The sequence below is a fragment of the Anabrus simplex genome, chromosome 3, assembly GCF_040414725.1.
Source record: "Anabrus simplex isolate iqAnaSimp1 chromosome 3, ASM4041472v1, whole genome shotgun sequence".
Lineage (NCBI taxonomy): Eukaryota > Metazoa > Arthropoda > Insecta > Orthoptera > Tettigoniidae > Anabrus > Anabrus simplex.
In genome coordinates, this window is record NC_090267.1 from 225,607,677 (window position 1) to 225,634,900 (window position 27,224).

The following is a 27,224-nucleotide window of genomic DNA, read 5'->3' on the forward strand; positions in this document are numbered from 1 at the left end:
TGCGAGGTATCGTTTTGGAGTGCATGGTACAGACAAAAACATGTTCCCCTAATTTTTTGAACAGTATTTCACATCAGTTAAGATAGCACATTTATTCTAGATGCTGTTGGTTAGTAATATACATTGAAAAAGCATCAAATAAGTACGCTTGAAAACGAGGTTGCGTAAATTACACAAGCACACAATTTATCTTAGGGGAAGAGTACTAACCGTACTGGAGGTTATACTGCTCAAAAATAGGAAGTAAAAATAAATAAAAATCTGAAGACAAGTTAAAAAACGGAAACTTTCCGGGTAAATCGGAAGGGTTGGCAGGTATGGTCGTAACTTCCACGATTTACACTGCCTGAACAGTCCAACTGATCCAAGTGTAAGCATACGAAACAACTATGCAAGATCTACAAAGTAGTCCGAGTGCATATACAGTACTCATCTGACAATTTGCCCTTTAAAGCAATGTTAGTTCATGATGATACAAAACTTTAGTTCAAATGTAAGTGTAACCTCCTGTAGGGCTCAGATTAAAATAATGTTTAAAGTACATAATTTCAATGAATGGTTCAGGAGTTAGGACCATTTTAGTTGGGGTGGTTAATAGATAACTATAAATTAGGAATTAAAAAATCAATTTCATATCGTATATTGAGATTTCCACCGGCATTTTACAGCATCCAGACTTGCCAACTTTCAAAAGTAAAAAATCTGAAGAAATTTGGCAGCAAATCACAATGTATTATTGACATCACTGATAACAGAACATGTACTAATTCATTTTAATTCAATACATTAACAATTCTATTTCGCAGACATTTTTTTCATCATTTATATGTGAACACTAAATGCTGGACATAGCTGAACTGTACGACTGTTGACTTATCCTTCAACATAGTGATCACATTACAACTAATTGTTCAACTCATAGTAGCCAACTTAGCCCTCTTCAGAAACTCTGAACTAAATTTTGGCTCAAAGCACTTTCCTCGCTGAACTGATTTCAAAGTTAAATGTTTCTTCAAAGTTTGTTCAGACAGCAAGGATCTACTCTATGTCTTTATGACTGCTAAAAATCCTTTCACATTTCGTATTGCACGTGGAATTTATAAAATTCCAAGCATCACCTTAGAGTGTGTCATTTAAGTACACTATCAGCTGATTTCGTCTGACCTACCAATGCCCACTGAACATCAATTCTTCCTTTTGCCAGGTTTCTTAGAGCTGAATGTTACAGATCTATCTAAATGTTCCATTTCACTCGTCACAATGTTAGAAAACTTTTTAATGAAAAACTTAAGGCTAGAAAATTATGCTTTAATAGAATATTTGCAACTCCTGCATTAATTAAACCTCATCTTTGATATGAAATTTGTGAGGAAAGCATCATGTGACAACATGGTACAGACTTCCCAAGTGTTCCCTGAAACAAATGCAGAGTTCCCTATCAGATCACAATCAACCTTTTGATTCACTAGAATATGATAATCTACAAGGCGAGAGGAGCTTTCAATAACATGTGGCTTCACAAACCTTGCATTCACATTCTTCAGTAGTTCCTAAAAAACTGACCTCAATAAGTGGATGGGCAGCATAGTTTTAATTTTTTTTAGTGAAACTGATGACTGGGTTTTCCTTTTTAACCGAGTGTGGTGAAATATGACAATCCTTCACCTTTACAAACAAGACACTTGTACCAAACGCGTAAGGATCTCCAACATTTCCCATTCATGCTGAGACTTTTTGGAGACATCTCCCATAACCTTCCAACAGTTCTCAATATGATTGAGATCAGGGCTACTTCCAGACCACTAACACTAACCCCACTTTGTCAAAGGAAGGATTTTACCCGAAATGTAGAAATGTGTGAGAATTAACCATGAACGTACACCGTTTCATGTTTAGTACAAATATTAATCATAGGACTCTCCTCCAAAAGTCTGCAGCAACGAGCGAAGTCATCTTGCAAAATGCAAGTGGAAACGTCTCCAAATTGCTCGCATCCACATTGAGTGCCATTGACAGTCCAGATGACCTCTGTGATGCAAAAATACACTCCCAGACCAACTGTCCTTGTGGGCTTTTGACAGGATAGCAAAAATTCGCCTTACCTTTAAAGCATAAGTACTATTTCTCCCGCGACATTCAATGTGGACTCTTATGTAAAGATTATTCCGTACCACATGTGTGATGTCCATGTTGCATGTGGTTTTGCACATTTTAGCCGCTATTATCAGTCTTGGTCAAAGGTTTCGTTCTAGGATGACTGACTGGGAGTCCAGCTCCCAATAGTCCATGCGGAAATCTTGAAAAGTTGGGAGCAAAAGATTGGCAATGTTAGCTCCAGTCGCATCCCTTTCTAAATTAGGCAGAGAGTAGACAACTCTGAATTTCGTTGAGCCCAGGCCGAAAAAATGTTATAATGGGATACATTTTAAAAGTCCCTTTTATTGCTACTATCAGTAGCAACAGAAAATGCATTCACCTGCAAATGTAATACGATTTTCGCCCTTCCATGCACATTTCTGTAATGATAGCCAATTTCCGCTCTAACACCCACATCGTTTAGCAATTTTTAGAATCAGGAAACATTTCGTGAAACAAAGGCTCCGCGTGATCAGCACAATTCACATGTATGTAATGTTCTACGATAAATGCCTCTACATTCCTCGCAGGCGTTAGGTTGCACATTCCCATCTATGAAATGTCACTAAAATTTGTCACAAATGGAACATAATTGCTCAAGCACAGCTGTAGTCTAAAATCTGCAGTAAATTAAGAAATATTTTATTTTTGGTGAATATTATTCATACCTACTTTACAAGTACTCTTGCCCACAGTAACGTGTCTTGTTTTACACTTTAAAACAATTTTGTGTGTGTGTTAACTGAAGTTCTTTGCTTTCGTTTTATTGCTTCAGGTCTGAATGACATTTCCTGAATTGTAACGCGATGTGCAAGATTTAATACGCAAAAAAAAAAAGCTATGGCCAACGTCTATAATAAGAACTCTGGACTAGTGATTTATTGGTACAGGGATCATGCTATTTTCATTCGAACAAAAAAAATGATTGGTCCAGGGATCATGCTATTTTTCTTACGGGCATGCTATCGACCTCCATTTTGCTGTTTCAACTGGAGGCTCTAGTCATATGGACAAAGATGAAAGCCCACAGACATAGCACTCCCATTTCTCGGTGGTAGCCCAGGACCTTAAGAAATTAACAAAAGACGGCAGCAGCAGCGAAATAAGACAGGAGTCTTATACAGGCCGTAAGTATGTATTTATATTTCTCTAATAAAGACTATTTCTTAATTTACTGCAGATTTTTCACATCATTCAAGTAAAAGCAATTATGTTCCATTTGCAACATATTTTACAGCGACATTTCGTAGATAGGAATGTGCAATGTAACCCCTCACAGGATTAACAGCTTGGATTTTACATAAAGTTTAGTTTCCTCTTTCTACACATTGCACACTCTCGTTATGTTTTTTCGTTTGCATATACCCGCCAACTTTCAAAAAGACAAATCCGGAAGATCCTTAAGCGGAAATTTTTTAATACGCGCATGTGTAAGTCTTGAGACAATGAAAAAAGGCGGCAAGGGTAGGGGGATTATAAACAATGCTAATAGAAGTCAAATACAGCAGAACCTCGATTCATCGTTCCCGGAACTGTAGCTTTCCGTATTCATTGTTGAATTTATTCGGTCCAAAAAAAGGTTCCATATAAACCAATGTTAAATTTCCCCGCATCTATCGTTTCTCGAACTATCGTTTTACCGCATTGATCGTCGAAATATTATTCGTCCTCAGTCACAATTTTCCCGTATTGATCAATTGTACGTAAGAAAAATATACGCAACATCTCTTTGAATTTAGAGGGACTGCTCAATATTCTTAGCATATAATAGCGGCAACCTGTTGTGAGAATGTACGAGCGATTCGGAGTTGGTAGTCTTGAACAAGGATCTTGTAGGCTGGAGTGCTATGCGCAGGTTATCCACGCGCAACCTCACTATGAGCCTCGTAGTGTCAATGCTTCTCAACCCACTAACCGACCCCTAGAAATATTTTTACAAGAATTAAAACGTAGACAGTGTAAAACTCAAATTTGCCACCATTTTGTGTTATAGGCTGGCTAGGGCTGCCAACTTTGTTGAAGAAAGGAGAAAATGGCGCAGTGCGCCAGATTCGTCGTATATACTCACAGGGTGATAAATCGCGTCACCTTGTGGAATGTATAGGATGCTAGAGACCTGTTGACCACTTTGTAGCCCTCTGCCCAATAATCTTGTTACAAGCCGAACTTCCAAGCCAGACCAATAATATTTTCTCATAGCCTAGTCTTGTAACTAGTTCCTAAGTCGGCAGCTTCGCTCAAGCTGCTGTGACATTCGAGACGCGCTGCGTTGAATTTCTAACCTCTGTGACATCGCCCGAGCTGAGCTGCGGGACCCACGCCGTGTTGGGTATCTAACCTATCGTTCGCACAGGGTCTACGGAATCTTTACCTGAATACAGGTTATTGCCGTAATATTCAAGTATATATTTAATTTGCAATAAAAGAACCGAACTTAAGGTTTTTCAATTATTACGAAATGTATAAAGAAAAGTGAAACTAACGGCGTAAAAGTCACGCTTTTTATTTTCATCTCGTAGGCTTACATCATGGTTGCAATATTTTCATACTGGTATGAGCTAAATGGTTAGCACGTGTTGGTCTTTGGATGAAGGGGACTGGATTGGGTCGAGGATTTTAACTTTCCTCGGTTAATTCCAGCGGTTCGGAGGTTGCCTGTTTACAGAATTAAACATTAGAATTCATCTTAGGTAGGGCCGCATTTTAATATGCGCATAGATTGCCTGCACCCGGCTCCGGAGGCCATGCGCCACTATTGTTCTTATATTTTCAAAACGAAATATGTCCCAATACAGTACCTGTATTTTATTATTTTGCTTTGCCCCTATGTTTATGTTGCCCGCATTTATAATTTTCCCCCTGCACCCTGAAGAACGATGCATCGAGATTTTACTGTACATGTTATAACCACCCCTGAAATTAAATACACAAAGTTACATCTTGATGAGTGCTCCGTCTTTTCACTTTACACTGCAAAACTTCCCGTGATCGTAAAAAACAAGGAAATTAAGCAGAATATGCCTCACGAAAAGACTGATAATATCATTTCTTAGTTGAACTCATTACATACATTACTCAATTGCTTAGAAATTCATCACACAATTCCATGAGTTTTAGAACTACCATACTATACTGAATGTAACATCCTAAACAATGATTGAGAACAAATGTAAGATCTCAATGTATATCAGCCTAGACATAATGTGGTCACGTGCCACACATACAAATACTTTCTCACTAACCACCTAACAACTTTCATATTTAATTTAATTGAACTGAACTAGTCTAACCAGATACAATCTTTTACATGTGATGTTTTTATAAATATTTAATTGTGTGTCAACTGAGGATGATCCCATAGGGATCGAAACCGGTATTGAATGATTTTACCACTTTAGAGTAAATAAAATAATGTATTGATAAGGTGGAAACTTCTCAATTTTCCTTATATTATTGAAGCGAAACCTAGCGCGGATATTCAAAATCCGTACAATAACATTCATCCGTACAACCGTAAAACACTCAGAATCCGTACGTTTTACGGAAAAAACGGAATACTTGGCAGGTATGGCATATGCTCGAGTATACTGCACTTCCTGCCATGCGTAACTGAACAATCGCACCTACATATAGAACAGAATGTGAACATTGGTCCCTTCCCGGATTCACTCGAACATCCCAAAACAAATATTAAGACAACACGAGCACTTCTGTAAAATACGAAACTTACTGATACTGCTCTGAAAATCGGGAGATCATGAGGAAGATGAAAAATTGGGAGTCTCCCACTTAAATCCGGAAAGTTGGCATGTCTGAGCATCCATAACGGCAATCTAAATTCAAAAAAAATGTATAAATCTCAAATTAGATATCCAATGCCCAGTCATCTGAAAAATGAGAATCTATTAACGATACTTCAATGCTTAAGTCTCTAGTAAGGTCAGCTGCCATAACCTGTAAGCGCAGTGCTTTTACACAAGCTATGCATTTGTCTCAGCACCAATTGCTGTTTAGAAATCACGTGGAGGGCACAGGCTTCAGAATACCTCCAGCCTCCTTCACTGCTGTTTTGCAAGCTGTGCTAGGAGATATTTGTGTCTGATGAGTTGAACTGCAAGTTACTGCAGACTATGTTCATTATGGCTGCTAAACATAAGCAGACTTCAACAAAAGATAGACTGATGAAAGGGATAGCCAAGTACTTGTCACAGACTGGAAAAAATTGAGACTTGTCACCCTCTGCGCTGTTTGGCATCAAAACAGTAGGAAGCTATTCTGAGCGCAGTAGTGCAGTTCTGGGATTAAAATATGGAAGACATGTTCCTTGCTGTACAAGGAACTTAACATTTTGATGAAATAGCTGAGAAAAAAAACCCTCAAATTGACAGGAACATAGTTTAACAAATAGCACGAGAAGTCTCACTTAAGCCGGGTTTGGTTAATTTCCATGTTTCGTAATAGCTGCTTAGGTTGTTTAAAAAACCAGCGCGATCTTTCGTTCCAAAACGTGCAGCGCGAGTGCAGTAGTCGATACAGTTCTGTACTGGAAAAAAAAGTACTTTACCTCGACTTCTTGAAGGATATGCTAAGGATTATTTTTATCACCAATGAAACCGGAGTGTATCTAGCTCCCATCCAACAAAACATGCTGTTCGCAGAGAAAAATGCCACGGACACAAGAGGTAAAAGACTGACAGTTTCATGTCAACAGCAACGAGAGTGAAAAATTACCCCCACTAATAGATGGAATGTTTAAGATTCCTATATGTTTCACAAACCGTACACTCCCCGTGTAAATGATTTTTACAAAAAACGAGGATATCAAGAGGTATTTCTAAATTGTTTTAGAAAGCTTGGATGCCAAGATGGGATTGGCAGGAAGATAGTGCTGGTGATGACCAGCTTTTATGAATGACGAGGTATGGTTATCTTAAGAGTGGATACACCAATTCGCAGAATAGGATCTGGGATTTAGAGGAACATCACATTTTACAGCAAAGACATTCGCACAACTTTGAGGTGGGTGTATGGTGCGCTATTAGTGCCCAATGAATTGTCAGATGATTTTCTAGGACAATTGTTTCTGGCTGTTATATTCACAACATTCTGAACCATATTGTGCTGAATTGGGAGAAAGGAATGGCTATGCCCAGCAGGATACTGTAAGAGCTCGTGCAGCACGTAGCTTTTTGCAACTGTTGCAGGTGGTGTTCGATAATCAGATCAATAAAGGCTTATGCCCCCCCCACTCCCCACATTTACCCGATTTAAATACGTTCAACTTATCTATTGGGAAATCTTGAAGGGGAAGTTTATGGAAGTGGACTGGTCTAATATCACAGGAAGCAAAAAAATTCTATTCAGCTAGATTAATTGTTAACCCTGTATTGTAACTAGAAAATTTAACAGCCACATGTGAATATTTTCTGAGGAGAAAATGGTTAAGGGCAGAAACGTCTAAATTTAATTTTTTTAAACCGAAGTTTCCCTAAAATTTAGAATGTTTATAGCAATGAATTTAAGGACACTGAAAAATCCAATGATTTAGTACCACTACGACAGACCTCAACCAAGTCACTAGGAAATAGAAAAATGGCATCACAAAACAGCTTTTGCAGTTCAAAATACTGGCATAACAAAGCTTGTCTTTCAGATACATTCCCATACCTGCCAACTTTCAAAAAGAAATCCAGAAGATCCTAAAGCAGAAATGTTCTAACACGCGCATGCGTCGCCGCCAAGTCTTGAAGACAATGAAAAATGACAGCAAGCAGCAAGATTATAAACAATACTAATGCAAGCCAAATACATGTTATGATCACCCCTGAAATTAAATACACAAAGTTTCTACTTAACACTGGAAATACTTTCCGTGATCATATAAAACAAGGAAATTAGGCAGAATATGCCTCCCTGAAAGACAGTTTCTCAGAACTCATAACGAACACCATTAGAAATACTAAAACTCTTGCAAATTCATCACAATTCCACGAGTTTCAGAACTACCGCCAATGTTACACCTACACAAAGCCCTACACAGCTTCTACGAAGCACAACACAGTTATTGAAGTAGTTGTAATTCACAGCCTGCTACTTTTAACGGATTTCTTTTCTTCAAAATCACAACCTGCTACTTGTTTGGGAACAAGTCGGTGAATGAAACAGCAGTTGAAGTCCAACAGGCGACAAAAGCACGGTGATGTGATTATCGATACATTTACAGGTCTAATTTCAGACACTGCATCTCTTATTACCAGCCACTATTGGAAGGCTAACAAAGCACGGATATTCAAAATCCCCACAACCGTAAAACTAAATCCCTACATTTTACGGAAAAAAATACTTGGCAGGTATGCATTCCATCCAACTAATTACATCAATATTTCACTAAATTTGAAGGCTAACAATATTCTTTACCATTAATTCTTAACATCAAATTATTGTAGGCAGCATACTGTGTTCCTCCTTGCAGCTGTAAATGTACCCACACAGTATTAAGTTCCTCTATATCAATTTTCACATCTGAATTTTGTTTAGGAGGTAATATAACTAAAATGACAGTCTTTCCCTCAGAATCTTGCATGAAAATCAAGGGTGTCTAGTAATCACAGCCCAACACCAATGAACAATCCCAGTACATACCTGCCAACTTTACAAAACCAAAAATCAGGAGGTTTTGATATGAAAATCAGGAAAAATCAGGAGAAATCAGGAGATACATTATTGGTCAAAACTGCTTATTCTACGTCTAGCACAGTACAGCACTATGATATATTTATAACACTTATTGTCTCAAAGCCCGACTGTTGCCATACGAAGCTACAATGCTAAAAATTACACGTCTCTATTCCCTCACAGGAAGTATGTGAGTGAGATGATCGGTCTCTGATAATATTTCCCAAAATAGCATGAATTCATGCTCCACACGTGTGAAGTCATGCACTTAGATGCCATTACTTAGCAAATGCATAGATTAATATAGTGTTGCATCAAGCTTCCGTGCGATTATGCAAAGCGCAATACTATCTGTATCAAATAACTAGCTGATGTACTCGTGCTTTGCTACGGAATTCTCAAAGATTGTCCTTACAGTTTTCCCAACTGAAGTGTCAACATAGGTCATTACAATGACGTCAGTACGAATGTTGCGATTAAAAGCAACGCTGTCATATGAAATATTCGAAAAAATGAAAAACGGCACATTTTCTTACTTTTAACCAAAAAAACACGGTGTCGATCTAACAGTTCAAAGTTCCAGAGCTAGAATGACCAGGACGCAGACAGCTGTGAACACTCCTTTAAGTGTGCACACTGCTCATTCCAATCACCACCCCAGAGTAGGGATTGAATAGCTGGAATACTATGCTGATCCAGTGTGTTACGTACCAGTAGTATCAGAAAATTTATGAACCAGAGGAATAGCATGCTAAAGAAGAGCGACATCTAACTTCCCTGTTACTTTCCGCCAATATTCAGGCAGGCTGTTATACTCAATAACAGTACGCAGCAGTAATCCCATCCATCAGAGATGAATGGCAGAAGAATACACAAAGCACATTACATCAAACAATGGCCAATGTAATGTTATTGTTGATCAATTTTATGAGCTTTCTATACTGCAGGCCTTCACATTTAGTTTTCTTCTGACTGATATTAGAGCATATAATGTAAAGCGAGTCCTTTCTTTCATGACTTCCTCTTGTGTTATTCCAGCGATCGTTCCTTCATGACTTTTTTCTCATTCATATAATCATCTTCACAATTTAATTTCATTTTAGTCAGTACACTAAAACTGAAGACCTAAATAATCGGAAACTGTATTCTCTATTACTTAGTTACGTAGTAATTTTCGATAGACTAAGATAGGTAATAAAAAATTAAATTTCTGGCACCTTCCCCTGACTACCATTTCGAACAGGGTGAATAAAATTATGTATAGCATAGACTGTAATTCCTTATTCCCCGACATAACATACCCATTTTCATTAAATTGTTCTCCCATTTTCTCGTACCTCAGCGCTTACATGGGCTTAGCAACATAAATCCAAATTCATTAATCTCTCTTATCATAGCCGGTACGGTAAAAATGTATAAGACATAAACGAAACAAAATTTAATAATATATAACTTTAGTTATTTAGTATTTAACAGGGCCAATAAAAAAATAAATATTTGAGAATTACATCTTAGGCCTTCCCCTAAACTACCATTTCACTTGGCGTGAATAAAATTATTTATGGCCTAGATTGTAGCAACCTATTCCCCGACTTTATATACCGATTTTCATTAAATTCCCTTCGGCCGTTTTCTCGTGATGGGCGTACATATGTACGTACATACATACATACATATATATATGCATACAGACAGAAATTACGGAAAATTAAAACTTGCATTTCCCCTTGTTACTGCGGTCACGGCTGGTATGGAGATATTCTTTTTTAATTCTGAGCAATGTGCAGACAAAACTCTATTTATATTGAGATAAAATTAGTCAGAATTTTCTCCAAATGGCTCCTAAAATCTCTAGAAAAGTCACTAGTCGTTATCATTGAAATTCTGTCACTAAATTACTAAAAAAGACTCCGTATATAACGACTAGTCTCTAGAATCGTCTACACTGATGTGAACGAACACGAAAATAGCACGCGAGAACAAGAGATTGACAATCTATATACGCGTCGCGATATACAGGTTTCAATAAACATCGCACATTCGCGCATTAATAAACGTCGATATTTCGTTTGAAAGCGGCCAATGAGTGAAGGACTTCCGGCCACTGGCGTAAAAAAAGCTGAAACAGCGGGATTTGAAAACAAATGTCTGAAGTTCACCAAAAAATAAGCTAAAATCGGGAGAAATAATAGAATAATCGGGAGGCGGGAAAAACTGTCGAAAATCGGGAGTCTCCCGCCTAAATCGGGAAAGTTGGCAGGTATGCTTGCACAATACAGGAGTACTGTGGTAGACTATTACAACACTTATTGTCTCAAAACAACTGTTTCTAAACGAGGCTACAAGGCTTAAAAATTACACTTCTCTATTCCCTCACAGGAAGTATGTGAGATAATCAGTGTATGATAAGTCTTCTAAAAAAGTATGAACTCATGCTCCACACGTGTGAATCAGACATGCACACAGATGCCATTACTTAGCAAATTCATACATTAATATACTGCATCACGCGCCCGCGCGATTATGCGAGCGCAATGTTATTTTTATCATGTAATAAATTAAAATTCACCAGAATTGTCTCCAAATGGCTCCTAAAATCTCTAGAAAAGTCACTAGTTGCTATCTTTGAAATTCTGCCACTAAATTACTTAAAAGGACTCCAAATCAAGCGACTCTACTAGACTGGTGTGATCGAATACAAACATAGCACGTGAGAACGAGAGATGACAATCGATATACGCGTCGCGATATACAGGTATCAATAAACATCGCACATTCGCGCACATTTCTCGAATTAATAAACGTCGATATTTCATTTGAAAGTGGCCAATGAGCCGAGGACTTCCGGTCACTTGCGTAAAAAGCTGAAATGGCAGGATTTGAAAACAAATGTTTAAAGTTCACAAAAAAGCTAAAATCGGGAGAAATAGAATAATCAGGAGGCGGGAGAAACTGTCGAAAATCGGGAGTCTCACGCCTAAATCAGGAAAGTTGGCAGGTATGCCAGTATCTACCACAAACACACTTTGCACCCCCCCCCCTTCGGTGTTAGGTACTGCAAGATGCCAAAGCTAGAGATATGATCACATCCAACAAAGTAGGCAAAAATGAGCTTTGAATGCAGGAATATTTTCGTGAAGCATCTAATTGCAGAGGTGGAATAAGTATCACCGGTTTGTTTTCAACTGGCTCTCAAAGTTACAGGATTTTTTTAAGTGTAATTAATATTTGCAAGAAACTGCAAGTAACTGAGCAATAATTTAACCTCTGCTTAACTAACCTGATCAATTAAAACTTTACTTCATTTACTTACCTTTTAGTCTTAGGGTCCTTCATGACTACTACATCCACAATCTCACCCCATTGTTCAAAATGTTTCTTCAAAGACTCGTCAGTGGTCCTATAGTCAAGTCCACCAATAAACAGTTTGCGGACATGCTCAGGTTCGTTCTTGCCATCCTAAAACAAGCAATCAGAATGTTTAAATGAGTAAATGGAAAGAAAACTTCAGACATAAAGACTAGACAGGTCTTAAGACAATGATGGATAGGAAAGGGCCAAGAGTGGGAAGGAAGCAGCCATAGCCTTAATATTAAGGAACAGCCCCAGCATTTGCCTGGAGTGGAAATCTGGAATCCACAAAAAGCAATCTTTAGAGTTGCTGACAACGCATTTTGCACCTACTATCTCCAAAATGCAAGCTCACAGCTGCACACCCCCAGCCTCATAGCCAACTCAGTAAAAAATTTTCAATAATTAATAATAACAAGAAATATTAAGATTAACCCACCCACTGCCAAACCCGTATACAGTTGAACCTCAATTCTAAATGTAACTCAAAGCAGCTCTCGTTCCCGGAAACATGATATGGTGTCGCATGTTATTAAATTGCTTAATTCGAAACAAGGACAAAGTACAATGTCAGCCCCATTACCGAAATTAAGACTTAATTCGAAACTGCCTTTACATTTTATAACAATAGTAACAGTAATTTAATTTCAAAATTTATCCGTGTCATAATAGAACACCTTCCGGAACGTGGAGGGGTAGCTTTCTGCACTTACACCCACTTCAGTGTCTACAATATTCTTCGAAGTTACATGAAATCTCAATTCTCTTGTATTCAACTTTAAAGGAACTCCATAATATCACGCAGCAGGCAGAATCCGCAACACTGGCAATGCCGACAATTTACGAAAAAGCGTGGCTCGAAAACTCAATTCGTAGGCACTGAACAATATTGCCATTGCCGATTAAACTGCATTGCTTTCTTTTAATGCCAAGCCCAAATGGTTTTATAGGAGAAAGTGCCAGCCGGAGAATCGTACAAGGGTGAGGCTGTTTGAACTGTGTTGCAATGCACACAGAACCGAGAAACTTCATACCCTCGTCATAGGAAAGTTTGATAAGCCACAATGTTTTAAGGGCACCTGACATTCCGTAGAAGTATACGGCATCTAAAAAGGCAAACTACAGTAATCCAAAAAAATTATGCATTTGCACAGGGGAACCAGCATAATTCATCCTTGTCTTTGAAACACGTTTGAAACTTCTTTCCTCTCATATACGGCACGATATCAAACAAGTCTAAACTTAGCTTACTCCATGCATGACGTGAGAGTAAATTCTAACCTATATCCGTGCGTTATTTACTTCTTTAGAAATAAACTACAAGATGGTGCTCTTCAGCATTTTACTCTTGTAGTAATTTAGTCCAGGAGTATCTGAAAGGACTAAAATACTTCAGAAGTAATTTACTCTCATATGGAAGTCTCTGCTGACTTCAAGATTACTTTACTACGGAAGTAGAACTTACTGTTGGTTCGTGCTAGCGCTGTGAAGAGGCGGACCTCCTGTTGATTGAATCAGATAATACGATTACAGCACTCCTCCGGTGATCTCCGGTACTACCGACGGAGGCAAAGCACTTACGGAGCTCCGGAGGTTAACCGGTGGGCCGCCTCCTATTCGCAACAGTAGTTTCAAGTGTAAGGACGTAGTGGGCTGAAATTTCAAACTTAAGTCCATGAATGTAGGCGCCCTATAAAAATCGTTACCTACATACACAAAAATTTATCACCGATATTCCATATAATACACCTTAACAAAGAATGTAGTCATTCAGAATAATTAATGCATCCTCTCATTCATTATCAAGAAAATGCAATTATATCGACAATACATATCCCATATACCTGTAGGTATAAACCATGTAGATACAATCTAAATAAGTTCAGTTGTTTATCAGAAAAGTGCAGGCCCTACCAGTGCAGAACTTACACAGTACACTTCGTTCATTATTATGGAAATATTCACATTATATTGGCGCTAAAACAGTGGTTTCAAGTTAAATTTGAATTCGCTTTTAATTTCTGGACATATGTAAAAAACACGAGACGTGCAGAAGGGATGATTTACGAGCGGATAGAGGAAATCAAGCGGTTCAAGTCTAAGTGCTGCGCTGTAACACATGGCACAAACGGCTTAAAAACCGGCCTCAAGGTGTAGGTTGCAACACGTCTGCCCGTCACCCGGCGGCCCCGGGTTCGATTCCCGGCCAAGTCGGGGTTTTTTTATTTAAATTATTAATATTCCTGGTCTGGGGACTGGGTGTTTGTCATCCTTAACGTTCCTTTCCTCACATTGAACATTTTACACTACCGCCCATTTACATAATACACGCAGGTTTCCTCACATATGGTGCAAGTAGAGGCAAAAGATCTTTAAACATCAACGCCCCGAATATATAGCATTTTAAAAAAGTTGAAGGAGTGTAGTTTCACGCAAAATTCCTGTGAAAATGCTTGTCCATTCCTCCTGAATGAAGTTTACACTACGCGCTTGTCATTCAATGTTTTTGTTACATCGCACCTACGCAGATAGGTCTTATGGCGACGATGGGACAGGGAAGAGCTAGGAGTGGGAAGGAAGCGCCCGTGGCCTTAAGGTACAGCTCCAGCATTTGCCTGGTGTGAAAATGGGAAACCACGGAAAACCATGTTCAGGGCTGCTGACAGTGGGGTTCGAACCTACTACCTCCCGAATACTGGACACTGGCCGCACTTAAGCGACTGTAGCTATCGAGCCGTCATTCAATGTTTGTACGTAATAATGCTATCTGTAATATCGTCCAATAATAAGGATACCGGTATAAACTGAGGGGCCTAGTTTCTCACGATAATAGTGGCAAGTTATAACTTCCTGAGAAAATGCGAATTCATTTCTCCCATACCAAGTTCACACTACGTGCTTGTAATTCAACCGGAGGTTCTGTTACATAATTATGTTTGTACGTAAGAATGCTTCTGTAAATAACAGAAGTACTAATGGAGAGGCATAGTTTCCCACACTAATAGCGACAAATTCTTGTACAAATGCTCGTTCACTTCTCCCATACCAAGTTTAAACTACACGCTTGTAATTCAATCGGAGGTTCTCCGGAGGCACTGATTGAAAGCGCCCGGAGCCTCCGCTCCGTTAACAGCGCTAGTTTGTGCACGCCACCGTAAGTCAAAATTATCCTGTCCATCTGTAAAACAAAGTTGGCAGGTATGCACTCCCCTGACCCATTAAATCAGCTAGATGAAGGTTGGCAGATTGATCTGTGACCGAGCAAGATCCCACCCAGCACGTTTAATACAACAAATGCACTTACAACTCCATAATTAACTTACAATATTTTTTTTAAATACTCTTGCTGCTTCCCTGCACAATGCATTTGATACGAAGAGCCTAAGACCACGCTTTTCAAGAGTCCAGAAATAAGCATTCGTGTGACACTGCGAAGCATTAAAACATGCCGACTAAAATTCTCTGCACAAGTTTAGCAAGGCTTTCTTGTGGGACATGGCGGCATACACAGCATATCAACTACAGCCACCCGGTATGAGTGGTAACCGATTGCATACGAATATTGCCAAGCCACTCAGCAAGTTCTCTTGTAACGATTACATGCTTTGGCAAATACAAATTATGAGCTGCCACAAACCATTTAGTTTCATTGTCAGCCTGCATGATCCATAACCTGGAAATCAAACTGTAGGAACATTTGAAACTAATATCTGATTCTTTTCATCATGTGGGATTGATAAACTATGAGAGATTTTTTTAAATTAGCAAGTACTATAGAGCATCCAGGGTTGAGAAAAGACTACAGGTCTTATGGGCTTTTACTTGTATTGGCGTTACCCACTTTGGTTATAAATGTAGAAAAGAATAATGAATTCCTATCAAATTGTATAATTTTACTTATGAAACAAGCATCGGTTGTAAAATACAGTTCTGAAGACAAAGTCATTTTGATATCAGTTTCATTTACTTCTCGCAGCCCACTACGCTACATTCAGCTGCGCACGGAAAGAGTCGTTTGTTTACATGCTCGCGGCCTTCTCGGGAACAATGTTGTGAAACTGTCAACCTCTGTACTTGGGAACTAATGCCGTGATTGTTACATGATAGGCAACACACGAGAGCTGAAATCAGGAATAATGCAAACTTCAGTATCTCCTGTCCCAGCATAAGCACTTAAAAGATGCGACAGTCACAGGAAGTACGAAAGTCTGCGGTCATCAATGGAGAAACAAAAGGATGTCGATGGAAGGAGAAACTGACCAAAATGAAGGAGGCTGCAAAACAGAAGGAGGGTGTCACCTATGCTGCAGGACAGTTCAAATGTCTTTGGTAACCTGAAACCTTGTAAATTGTCCATTTTAGAAAAATGCTTTTTTCTTTCCAATTCACTTTTTCAGGCATTCAAAAAGTTACACGCAGAGCATGTATTATCTGCATTTGCAATGACTATAAACCTGCAGATCAATTTTAGGATGCTTAACTGCATCCGACACAAAAAGTAGTAAATTTGTGATTCTGATTGACTGGTGACCTTCAGTTCACTTTTGTAATGGTGTCAACATGGCTTACAACTGACAAGTTAACAGTCAAGTGCAACCTTATGCCAGCCCACCTATAAAAACACCAAAATTCTTCCCGACAAGTGCTTTTAAACACTGCACCACATTACTTTTTTCAACATTTAGGTCTATAAATAAACATACAACCAACCAGCACTACTACGTAACAACACGAACAGTGACGCAGGTCCTGCCCCAGGCAGACTTCTATGATATTCCACCTCTGAGGTTAGGTTACTCGCTTGCGAGTTCTATTAAGCTAAGGGACAAATGGCTGGCCCACCCTGACCCGTACCGCCTTCCGGTTGTGGTTATTAGAACTATCGACCCATCATATATCGGAACACGCGGGAGTTTAAAATATGAAAATTACCGAAACTGCTCAAAATTGAGGGATGTTATGGCAATGCTGGGGAACGAGAAGAACAAAGAAAAATCTGGTGTATCCTGCTTAAAGCAGAGTAATGTTATTGTCATGGTAAACAAGTTGACAGGAAGGGGTGGAATAAGAATCCCTGTGTAAACAGGCCGTGAGGTGTAAGGGTGGCATGCCTGGCTCACCCCAGGTCCAGTCAATCAAGCCCATGCGATTACAATATTGAACTGAGATATCAGCCCCTGCCTAGAAAGCTAAGAATTACAAAGAGTTAGCTGTGACAACTACACAACCATCTCTTCACCTATAGGCTTTCAAGATGAGCAACAGTCGCTCGTTAGGCAAAAGAAAAGTTTGGTTTGATGCACTGTAAATATCCAGCAAGTTAAAAGGACACCTTATTCATTACTCGTTTCTTGCAAATAACATAGCTGAAATATCACACCCTCTCAACATGTCTAGTTTCCCCTTCTGGTTTCATGCACAGATTTGGTTGGAAAGATGTGAAAACCGTTTCATCCTCATGAGGCAACCTGGCAAGCCCAAAGACCACACTGCAATCACCCTAACCACTGCAGACAAATTGAGTTTGCTCAGTAAACTATGCCCTTTTATCACTTGTCCAGGCCCTAACATAACCAATCCAGACCAATAGTTTCGTCAGTATTACTCCAGCCTGGTTGATAATATTTATATCATAATTAAGTGGAAATGCACGTCTTCAATGGTAATCAGTTACCAACCCCAGCACAACAAAAGTGCAAGAAAATTTAACATTTTAAGGAAACAACATACAAAAAAACTCCAGCCCAATGCCTTGACCTGGTTCTATCCACGTCTACACGGCAAGAACTCACAAATTGTGCAACAAGTTGCCACCACCAAATATCTAGTACATTTACATGGGATTGAGATAGATTTGAGTACACTTATCTATTGAATACAATCCCTGTTTACATGTAGCACTTGCATATCATATTGAATCCACCAGGCAACATCGATGCATACAAACGATGCAGATTAGTAAAACAGATCAATCTCTTAGAATTTAAAAACACCAAATGCAGTAGAAGCCCAGGAGATAACTTTCGGTTCTGAAAGCGTGTGGTACTCCAAATTGGTGTGTAGATGGAACACATTCCAATTTTACCTCAACAGAAGGTTATTGCGATTTTGTTAATCGCAAGGACTGACCATCTTATATGATGGCAGTTGATCATTTATATAGGCAAATATATGTACCGGCTTATATTTGTTATTGCAACAGAAGAAACCTGGGGTGTGGGCGCAGTAGTTTTCAATACTATCTCAGTACAATCCACATTTACATGGAACTTGAACCGAGTAAGATACTTCCCAGAATTTACCGCATCGACCTTGAGACAATCCGAAGCAAGTCCCCGTTTACATGGCATTTTAAATACGAAAAGTGTACTCAGATCCATCCAAATCCTGCATGTAAAAGTACTAATCGAAGCACCACTCTCTCAGTTCCTAAGTACAGAGGTTGGCAGCAAGCATGTAAACAAACTAGTCTTTCGGCAGTTGTGAGTCGTCCAGGTCCTTGCTGTAACCAACCCAGACCATAGTCTTGTCCAGGCCCTACCCTAACCTACCTAGACCTTTCCGCCCTTAGCCCCATATTCTTAAAAATAGAGGTTGGCAACCTTTTGCACCGCCTGACCACGTCTTCCATGAAAAGTAGGACAGTCATTCCAAGCATGTATGTTTGGTAGTGAGGGAGCAAGTACTGATATAATTGACCTTAAACGATAAATTACAACACATTTTCCTTGCAGCTAAACACCTTCTAATAATAATAATGTTCCACTACTTCTGACGTTTCGGATACTCCAGAATTTTGTCCCGCAGATGTTCTCTAATCTGCCAATAAATCTACCAACACGAGGCCAACTTAGTTGAGCCCCTAAAAACACCACCGGGCTGAGCCAGGATTGAACCTGCCATGTTGGGGTCAGAAGGCCAGCGTCTCAACCGTCTCAGCCCTTCTAGCAGTGAGAAAGGCTGAGAATGCGACCAAGAGACTAGCAAAAAGTTTTAAGAATCCAAACCCAAATAGGCCCACAGTGCACTTGCAAAGTAAACAAATATCCCATTACATCTACCTCTTCCACAGTTTCCCAACTAATGTACTCAGCTCAGGACTGCATTCAGGACACGATTATAAAGAGGAAACAAGATGCCTTGTTAAATGCGAGGAAGAAAGCTTAAGAGTATTTGAGTACTGGACTGCTTTATAGATATAAGTTTAGGAATGTACATCCTGTGTCCCCAGTGAAAGTGTAAGTTGCATCATTCTGTAAGTAATAATGAAGCGCAGTAATCAAATAGGTGTACTATACAGTACTAAATACCTCAACCTTGATAGGGTCTTGCATAGACAGATTCAGGCAAGTTCCAAATAATTATTTTTTGACTTAAAACATTAAATATTAAAGGATTTTCTGTGCAATGCAGAAACTTCAATTTAAAAAATTCTTATGGTCCCATGCAATCCTCGAAGAGTATTTTACCGTTCATAAAGCAACGGGAAACTAGCTCGCTCATTTTCCTAGTACGCTCTTCAGTGATGCCTAAGCAATCTATTACAGCTGATGGCAGAACTGTTGAGAATCCAACCAATCTTAGGGCTGACTACTGAACATACAGATATTGTAACTAGACATTATACACACAGTTCTGTATAGGCAACTAAAGGGGGTAAGAAGCTTCTTTTAACATCAAAACTACGAAATCTGAAAACATGCATAAGAAAGTTCATACAATGAACACCAAATTGCAGCAATGCACACTAAATGATACTACCTACCATTGCATAGAATGCAACACTGAAGGGATACCCTACAAAATTAGCCAATGAATAGCCCCCCCCCCCCCAAAAAAAACCTGAGCAAATTCGGCAGTTTTTGTAGTGGAGAGTAACTTCAGCAATACAAAAGAGTACTGAATTGAATATAGTTTTAATTAAAATAATGCCCCATGTAGTAAAAGTACCCAACAGGGCAAGACCTTTGTAATAAGAAAAGTACAATATGAATTTAGACCAAAACGAACAAGTTACAATTAACTCCGATATAACCAATTACCTTCAACAGCACTCTAATTCCGCAGCCGAAACACGAATGCTTGTAAAAAAAAAACAAGAAAACTTCTCCATTCTCATTCGCCAACTTCGCTGGCAAATACACAATGCCGGAAGCCCGCGTAAATCCTAATCCCAGGTACACGAACAATGGAAATTTGAAACTGGTATGCACCTAAATAACCGAACACCGGAAAACACCTAGCAGTTCAATTCTGATCCTCCTATCTTGACTGGAAAACTCAACGAAAGGTTCCGTAAAGCCTGCTCAAATACGGCAGCGAAGACTTTACATAGAAAGTTCATACAACTTTGCATTATTGTCAACGTACCATCATCCCAAGTCGCCTCATATAAGGTATAAAATAACCAATGCTACCGAGATCAGACTAGTTATATTTTACATTTCCCGCCTAACCTGAAAACTCCCCAGATAACCTAGTTCGAATCTGAAGTTGTCCTCAAAAAGGACAAATTACTTTTTGGCGATAAAACTACCAGCCATGAACTACAAGCATTTTTCATTATGGCCGAAATTACAACCCAAGATGTGGGACTGAGGAAAGGTTAGCAACTCACGTTAAAGATACCCCATCATGAAAGATTCCACATAACTTAGCCGAGATACCAAATTAGGGCTCTGCAACTCTACGATTAATAACGTAGCAATTTCCAACTAGGGATCCGACTTCACCCGTCAGTCACGATGTGGCTTGGGTAACGCTAATCGCTCAATACAAAATGTCCGCTGTTCTATCACGCCCAATACATTCAGAAGTTTACCTAAACTTTGAAATTAGCAAGCTTGAAAAAATAAAGATCCTGACCAACTCAAATTTACGAAAAATTAAGGAAAATGAAAATGAAGGAAGGAGATACGAAGGCAGAAGAGCCGACGAATCTTCCCGACGCCAAAAGGAAATGAAAGCATTAATTTCGTTAGAATTCAAAATTTTCACCGAAACCGTAAATAAATGCGCTTTCAAATCACGCGTCATAGCCAGGTAGCATACAGTATAAAAAAAATGCACACTTAACCAATTAATACAGAAAATGAAAAACTAATATCCTACTCCTGACTAATGACGCTCCCGGCCGGGCGGCGTAGCCGAATAAAAACCAAGATCCTATTAAGTTAATACACAATAAATTACAGAATTTTAATCGAAATACACACGAAAGGATACTGCGTAATATTATTACAACGTACCATCCTTACCTCATGATCCATCTTCACCATTTTCGCAGAATACTAAGAACGATATCCAGATACGAACCAACCCTCAGTAGACGCCAGCACAAAATGGACGTATTCACAGGACAAAGTCAAGCTTCAAGAAGTTGACACGTCATTCCCAAACGGATGTACAACTAGAGTCAAATACGGTACAAGAGTTTCTTTATTATGAGAAATAACGCCGTGAATTATCTTTTTTCAAAAGTATTTGAATATTAATTGCAAATTATTGTAACATTAATATAATGGCTATTTCATTCAGCAAGTGACCATTACAGAAAAAGCAATAATTATATAAGGTCATAAAGGAAAATATGATGAAATAAGGAAAATAAAAATATTCGTGTCATTTAGAGAAAAATAAAATAATAAAGATAAGTAGTATTTTAACACCTAAAATTATAATTAAAATAATTATAAAATTAATAAATATGCACATTGATTGCACATGTCTATTAACCACAAGGGTCCAATAATTTTACTTACAAACATTGCCCCAAGAGTGCACTGGCGGCAGAAACACAAGTCAATTAAAGAGATAATTTACAACTACTGAAATAAAAAATGAAAGATTTTCTCAGATAACGAATACTTAGAAACATTTATTTAACATAATGGTTAAGAAAAATCATACAGTCAATTATTTCGGCATGAAATTATATCTCAGTGGATAAGTTGGTGGCTAGAGCCGAGATTCAAAACTCGGTCGAAGAAAATCACACAGCGACACGGAGGGAAATTTGGTAGAGACAATACGCAACACTCTGCGAGATATCGAGGAACACAGATTAGAACCCTGTCTAGAGGAGTGACCTGGAGTTACTGATTCTGTCATAACAGCACGTGTATTTGTTTGTGAAGTTTTTAGGGTTATTTATGCGTTTGCAATAAGTTTACATAAATTAATAGTAGCGTGCGTCATTCCTTTATATCTCCTGCCAATATGAGTGGAAAGATATGTGCTGCGTTCGGCTGCAATAACTAAGAAGTGCAGAAGGATTCGCCGTCTTTCTTTCGTTTCCCTCGTGACAAGAAAATTGAAGTAAATACTCTGTTTGCATATTTATACTTCCAGTTACAAAGATTTTTTATACAAGGCCTGCTTCCTACACTTCTGACCTGCACGAACCATATTTTAACTGGCTTTAAATATAATAAGCTTATTTTATTTTATTAATGCAGAAGTTAACCTTCAGTACTGATGTATTGTTGTATACCGGTATGTGATATGTGGGTTTTTATTTCATTCAGGAAAATGCATATGTATATGTGTGTGGCTGGTTGTGTTCCAAGTTACCCCATTTGGAATGACGTAATGCGTTGTCAAGCACTGAAAAAAATATCGGTGATTTAAGAAATGTAATGATGATGCAAATTTGCTAAACCCTAATGTAATGTTTTTGTGGCTAAATGTATAGGTTTTCTTTCTGTTAGTAGGCATCAAGTTAAAAGGAAAATTGTCCAACTCTTAAATGTAAATTCATTGAATCATGTGTGTATGGAATGTGCAGATATTTTTATTGACAAGTGTCCTAATGTGATGACACAATGCTTTTAAATGAGAAAAAAGACAAGTCTAGCCGTGAAAGTTCAAGCAGGTATGCTAAGGCTAAAAAAAGTAATGCATAAATAAAAGATCAAGCCCGTTCACAGCAGTCCATTTCACATCTTGATTATATGTCTAATTTAAGTCTTTAAATAATAGACTGTTAAATAATTCTTCATTCATGTATCCAGAATTGTTTTAGCAACTTTGAAGTTAATATTTTAGTAACACTTTCTTTCTAGACGTAATTTATTTATCCATTTCCGTATATACAAATATTTCCATTGGTATTTGAATTTCGCGCGAATTTTCAGGTCACACCACTAGGAGTGCCACTTGCAAATTGTCTCCCATTTTAGCAAGGCTATATCCGGAAGTGTCGCGTATTATCTCTACTTTATTTGACGAAGGCCATCCGCCCTTCAAATACCAGCCAAAATTAAAATGAGCCCCGGTGACTCCAGCGACCCCACAAATGGGAAAAGGTAGAAATGTAGTGTGGACCATGCGATTGTACAGGACTAACGCAAGGAAAGAGATTTTTCTCAATCACTCGACTACAATTAATTCACCCTACATTTCATCTACGATAAAAAGTGCGTAATTTTTCAAAAATTGGGAATGGAACTGTCTTCTAAAAACAATCCCAATTGCCACCATCCACATTTGGAAAACAGATTCCACCATCTCGGGAATAGAATGCCAAAAACAATGGTGACTACGCCACAAAGATTGATAAGTTAATATTTCCTACAACAGTTCCTGACCTACTCGTATTCCAATGCCAAAACTATCTCCTCAACGGGGGTCACAAATCTCTTGTGAGGAAAGTAATGACAAACTACCAGACTACTCATCCTAATATATACGCCTCATTCTGGCCCCAAGCATAGCCTTTTTAGCGTTTTCCCTATAACCACATAACATTCGGTGGTCATATTGATGGCAATAACCTAAGAAACAAACAGACAGACCACATCACTTAGACCTTTTCATTTGTTTGTTTTCTGTATTCCTTGCAGATATTCCTTCTAGTTTCCTTTGTGTATTGAAGAAATACGGCATTCTGTTCTCTAAATTTATACCTTCATTGACAGTGAATGGAAACTGCGTACTTCAGGGTGAACAGAGCTCACTTTTAACGCCTTAGTTAAATAGACCCTACCTGCGGACGAAACTTTGTGACTTCAAATATGTAAATTTCGAATGTGCACTTCAGTACAAAAACAGGCTATTAATTGGAAGAGAAGTATTCGGAACTTTTCTCCTTCAGAATCGTAAATAGTTATTTCAAAGCCAGAATTGTTTCCAAACTCTCCCTACAACTGAATTCGAGCTAGAGTTCCTGAGCTTCGTTTAAGCCAAATACCCTGGTAGAATATGTTCCTTTCTTACTTAACCGAGTGATTTGACAAGGTTATGCAATACGCGTCATGTAAAGCGGCCCCGTACGTCACCAAAAAATTGAGCAAAGAGGGTGCTGTTACTAGTGATTCAACGACGACCTAACACATCGAAGGTTTTCGGCGAGGAAATGATAACAAGTGGTTAGGACAGGACAGGTTAAAAACCCAGCATTTTCCTGGGGTAAAATGGGAAACCACGCAACAATCTTCATTGCATCTGACGGTGGGGTTCAAACAACCATCTCCCGAATGCAAGCTCACAGTCACGTGACACAAACCGCGCTGCCACCTTGTTCGGAGTAAAATCTATTTGTGAAGTCTGAAGTGTTGTGAACAGAAGCGGCCGGCCCGTAAGGACCACCGGACGATGTCCTCCCTAGAGAACGAACAGGTTTTTTATTCTGTCGATTCTCTGGACTCGAATAACGCTAAGAAAATTACATTTCATCGTAAATCTGTAAATTTTCATCAATAAGGAAGACTGTTAGGAAATATCAAATTTAGGTGACTGAATTATAGCGCACAGTTCGCTGGAATTTTTTTTTCAGTTTGAAGATATGGCACGGGCTCTCGAGATTCCATCCCAGTACATAGTGTTGGTGAGGGGAGATAGACGTAAGGGGGAAGCACGCCGGTGGATGGTTTTGGAGGGCCGAAGGGTGTGGGAAGAGTATTCAAGCTCGGAAGAGTCCGTAGGAGTAAAGGAATATTCACAAACCTCTCTACGAACATGCGCCACGCATGGCTGCAAATTATAACAGTAAATAATAATTCATGACGTCGTTTGGCCTATTATTAATTATATACGAAGACAGAAAAGTAATGAATGATAATGAAATGTAACACTTGAGACCAGGAATATTGATTCAAACTGCAAAGATGAAGTGACACAGGCCTCTGGCTTGCATCCCGCGTTTTGCGAGGGTTGGCAGCAGTGAGCGCGTTCATTTAGTAGCGTCTACGCAACACCACCGATAGAGAAGGCCTTGCAATATGATTCGTGACGTCATGGCGCTAAGGTCAAGAACAGGCTATGGGCGCACGTCATGTCATTCGTAACTTAAACACTTTGACCGGATTATTTCAGTTTGAATTTACAGTTAGCTAACACGCACACATACAATTGCTTCAATATTTATTTTTACCAAGCAATTACCGTACCAAAACATGTAATATATATTACTGATAATTTTGTAACGTAAGGATTACTCGAAAAAAATAACCAATGTTTAAATAACGAAATTTTACACAAATAGGTACCCGGCTATGCCTATACTTCACTCGGCAGTTTCCAAAATATTCACACTCTATTCAAGAGAAAAGTGAAATAATTAGTAACCCACGGATTTTACAGTATGTACTGATGAAACCATAGGCTAAGATATTTCACAAAGCAATTTCTAAACAAGAACGGCAGCATCTTAAAACACACCAGCTATAAGAATGGCATGCACAATCAATGACTCCACATACTTGACTTAATAACATGATAGAGTACATTACTCACAAGCTTACCACTAAAACAAGAACAACTTAAAACACACCAACGAAAAACTGGCATACACAATCAATCACACTACAATCATACAGTCATGCCATTCGTAAACACTTTGACCGGATTATTTCAAATCAAATTTACAGTTAGCTACCACACACACATCCAATTGGTTCAATATTTTTAACGAGCAATTACCGTACCAAAACATGTAGGATGTATTACTGATCATTTCTAACGTAAGGTTGGATGAATTAAATCTAGTACATGGCATAGACTTCAATCTAGAAATTTAAAATATCAATTACTGACATGTGCATAGAGCATTTTAAGTAATATATCAGATAATTTTATATGCAAATTAATTGTCTGCTTTTTAAGTTTAGTCACAGTTCTTACACTAAAAGCAGAGTGTACGCTATTTACAAAATGATTGCCATAATAAGCACTAAACACTACAATTCACTGCATTAGTTTTCTTCGTTTATGCTAGGCGAGAGTTTTAAATTTAGCATCATCATTAAAGTCCTTTACAAAATTATTAATCAATGTATTGGTAGCTGCATGAAGAATGTTCCGCTGAATGAAATCTGTCGTATGGCTGTCGCACTTGTGGCCCATAAACATTTCAGAGGGCAAACAAGTCATAGTTACTTGTAACAACACATTTAACTAACTGGAATGATATAAAAACTGTGTTTTGAAATTCTTCTGTAAGAGTTTATTGATGATTATGAAACAATATGATGTGCACAGTTCCACATCACTGTGTGGATGACACAATCCTCCCCTGCCATTTACATTTATTAAGCTTCAATCGGCAGCACCACTATTACCTGTTTCAATGCGGATAAAAACTTCACAGGAATCGCAGATGTATCGTTTCATTACACCATAGGAAAAGTGTCCACTGATGTAATGTAACAGAGGTCAACATTCTTCTTCAATCCCATCCACATCATTTTCATCTGCTGTAAAATTGCACAAATACACCAACATCACACTCCTTGTCTTCTGCATAATCAGCAATAGCAGCATCCAGTTCCATAACAGACTGAAGTCGCAATTTATTTTCAACCTCATATATTTGCCTGAGAGATATTTTGTACTGACTACCAGCAAGTTGTCAATATTTACCAAACCGAGCTTCCATGTTATCTGTCTGCACTTTTCCAGACAAGAAAAAGCTGTGACCTTTATCAATAAGAAAATAATTTGCCATTTCTGATAAACCCTTTGTAGAGAGGGCAATGCAGTGTGTGGCTCCTTACTGATCTTCCATAACAATTACTAGACTTATAATTATCTAATCATTGCACTAATTTATCCAAATACTTAAT

The 27,224-nt window shown here is 38.5% G+C and overlaps 1 protein-coding gene across 3 annotated transcripts in view; it reads right to left on the reverse strand.

The window, feature by feature from the left end:
• The window catches only part of LOC136866165 (heterogeneous nuclear ribonucleoprotein A1, A2/B1 homolog), a 31,015-nt gene extending 9,462 nt beyond the window's left edge, over window positions 1-21,553 (reverse strand). For 2 of the 3 annotated variants that reach the window (XM_067142892.2, XM_067142890.2), the window contains exons 1-2: window positions 21,411-21,547; window positions 12,125-12,270 (exon numbers count right to left, since the gene is read on the reverse strand). In XM_067142892.2, the coding sequence (XP_066998993.1) occupies window positions 12,125-12,270; window positions 21,411-21,440 (176 nt within the window). In that variant the 5' untranslated portion in view covers window positions 21,441-21,547. Of the gene's footprint in view, window positions 1-12,124; window positions 12,271-21,410 lie in introns of all 3 variants that reach the window. The other variant, XM_067142891.2, reaches the window with a different exon arrangement.
• Window positions 21,554-27,224: the final 5,671 nt, after the last annotated feature.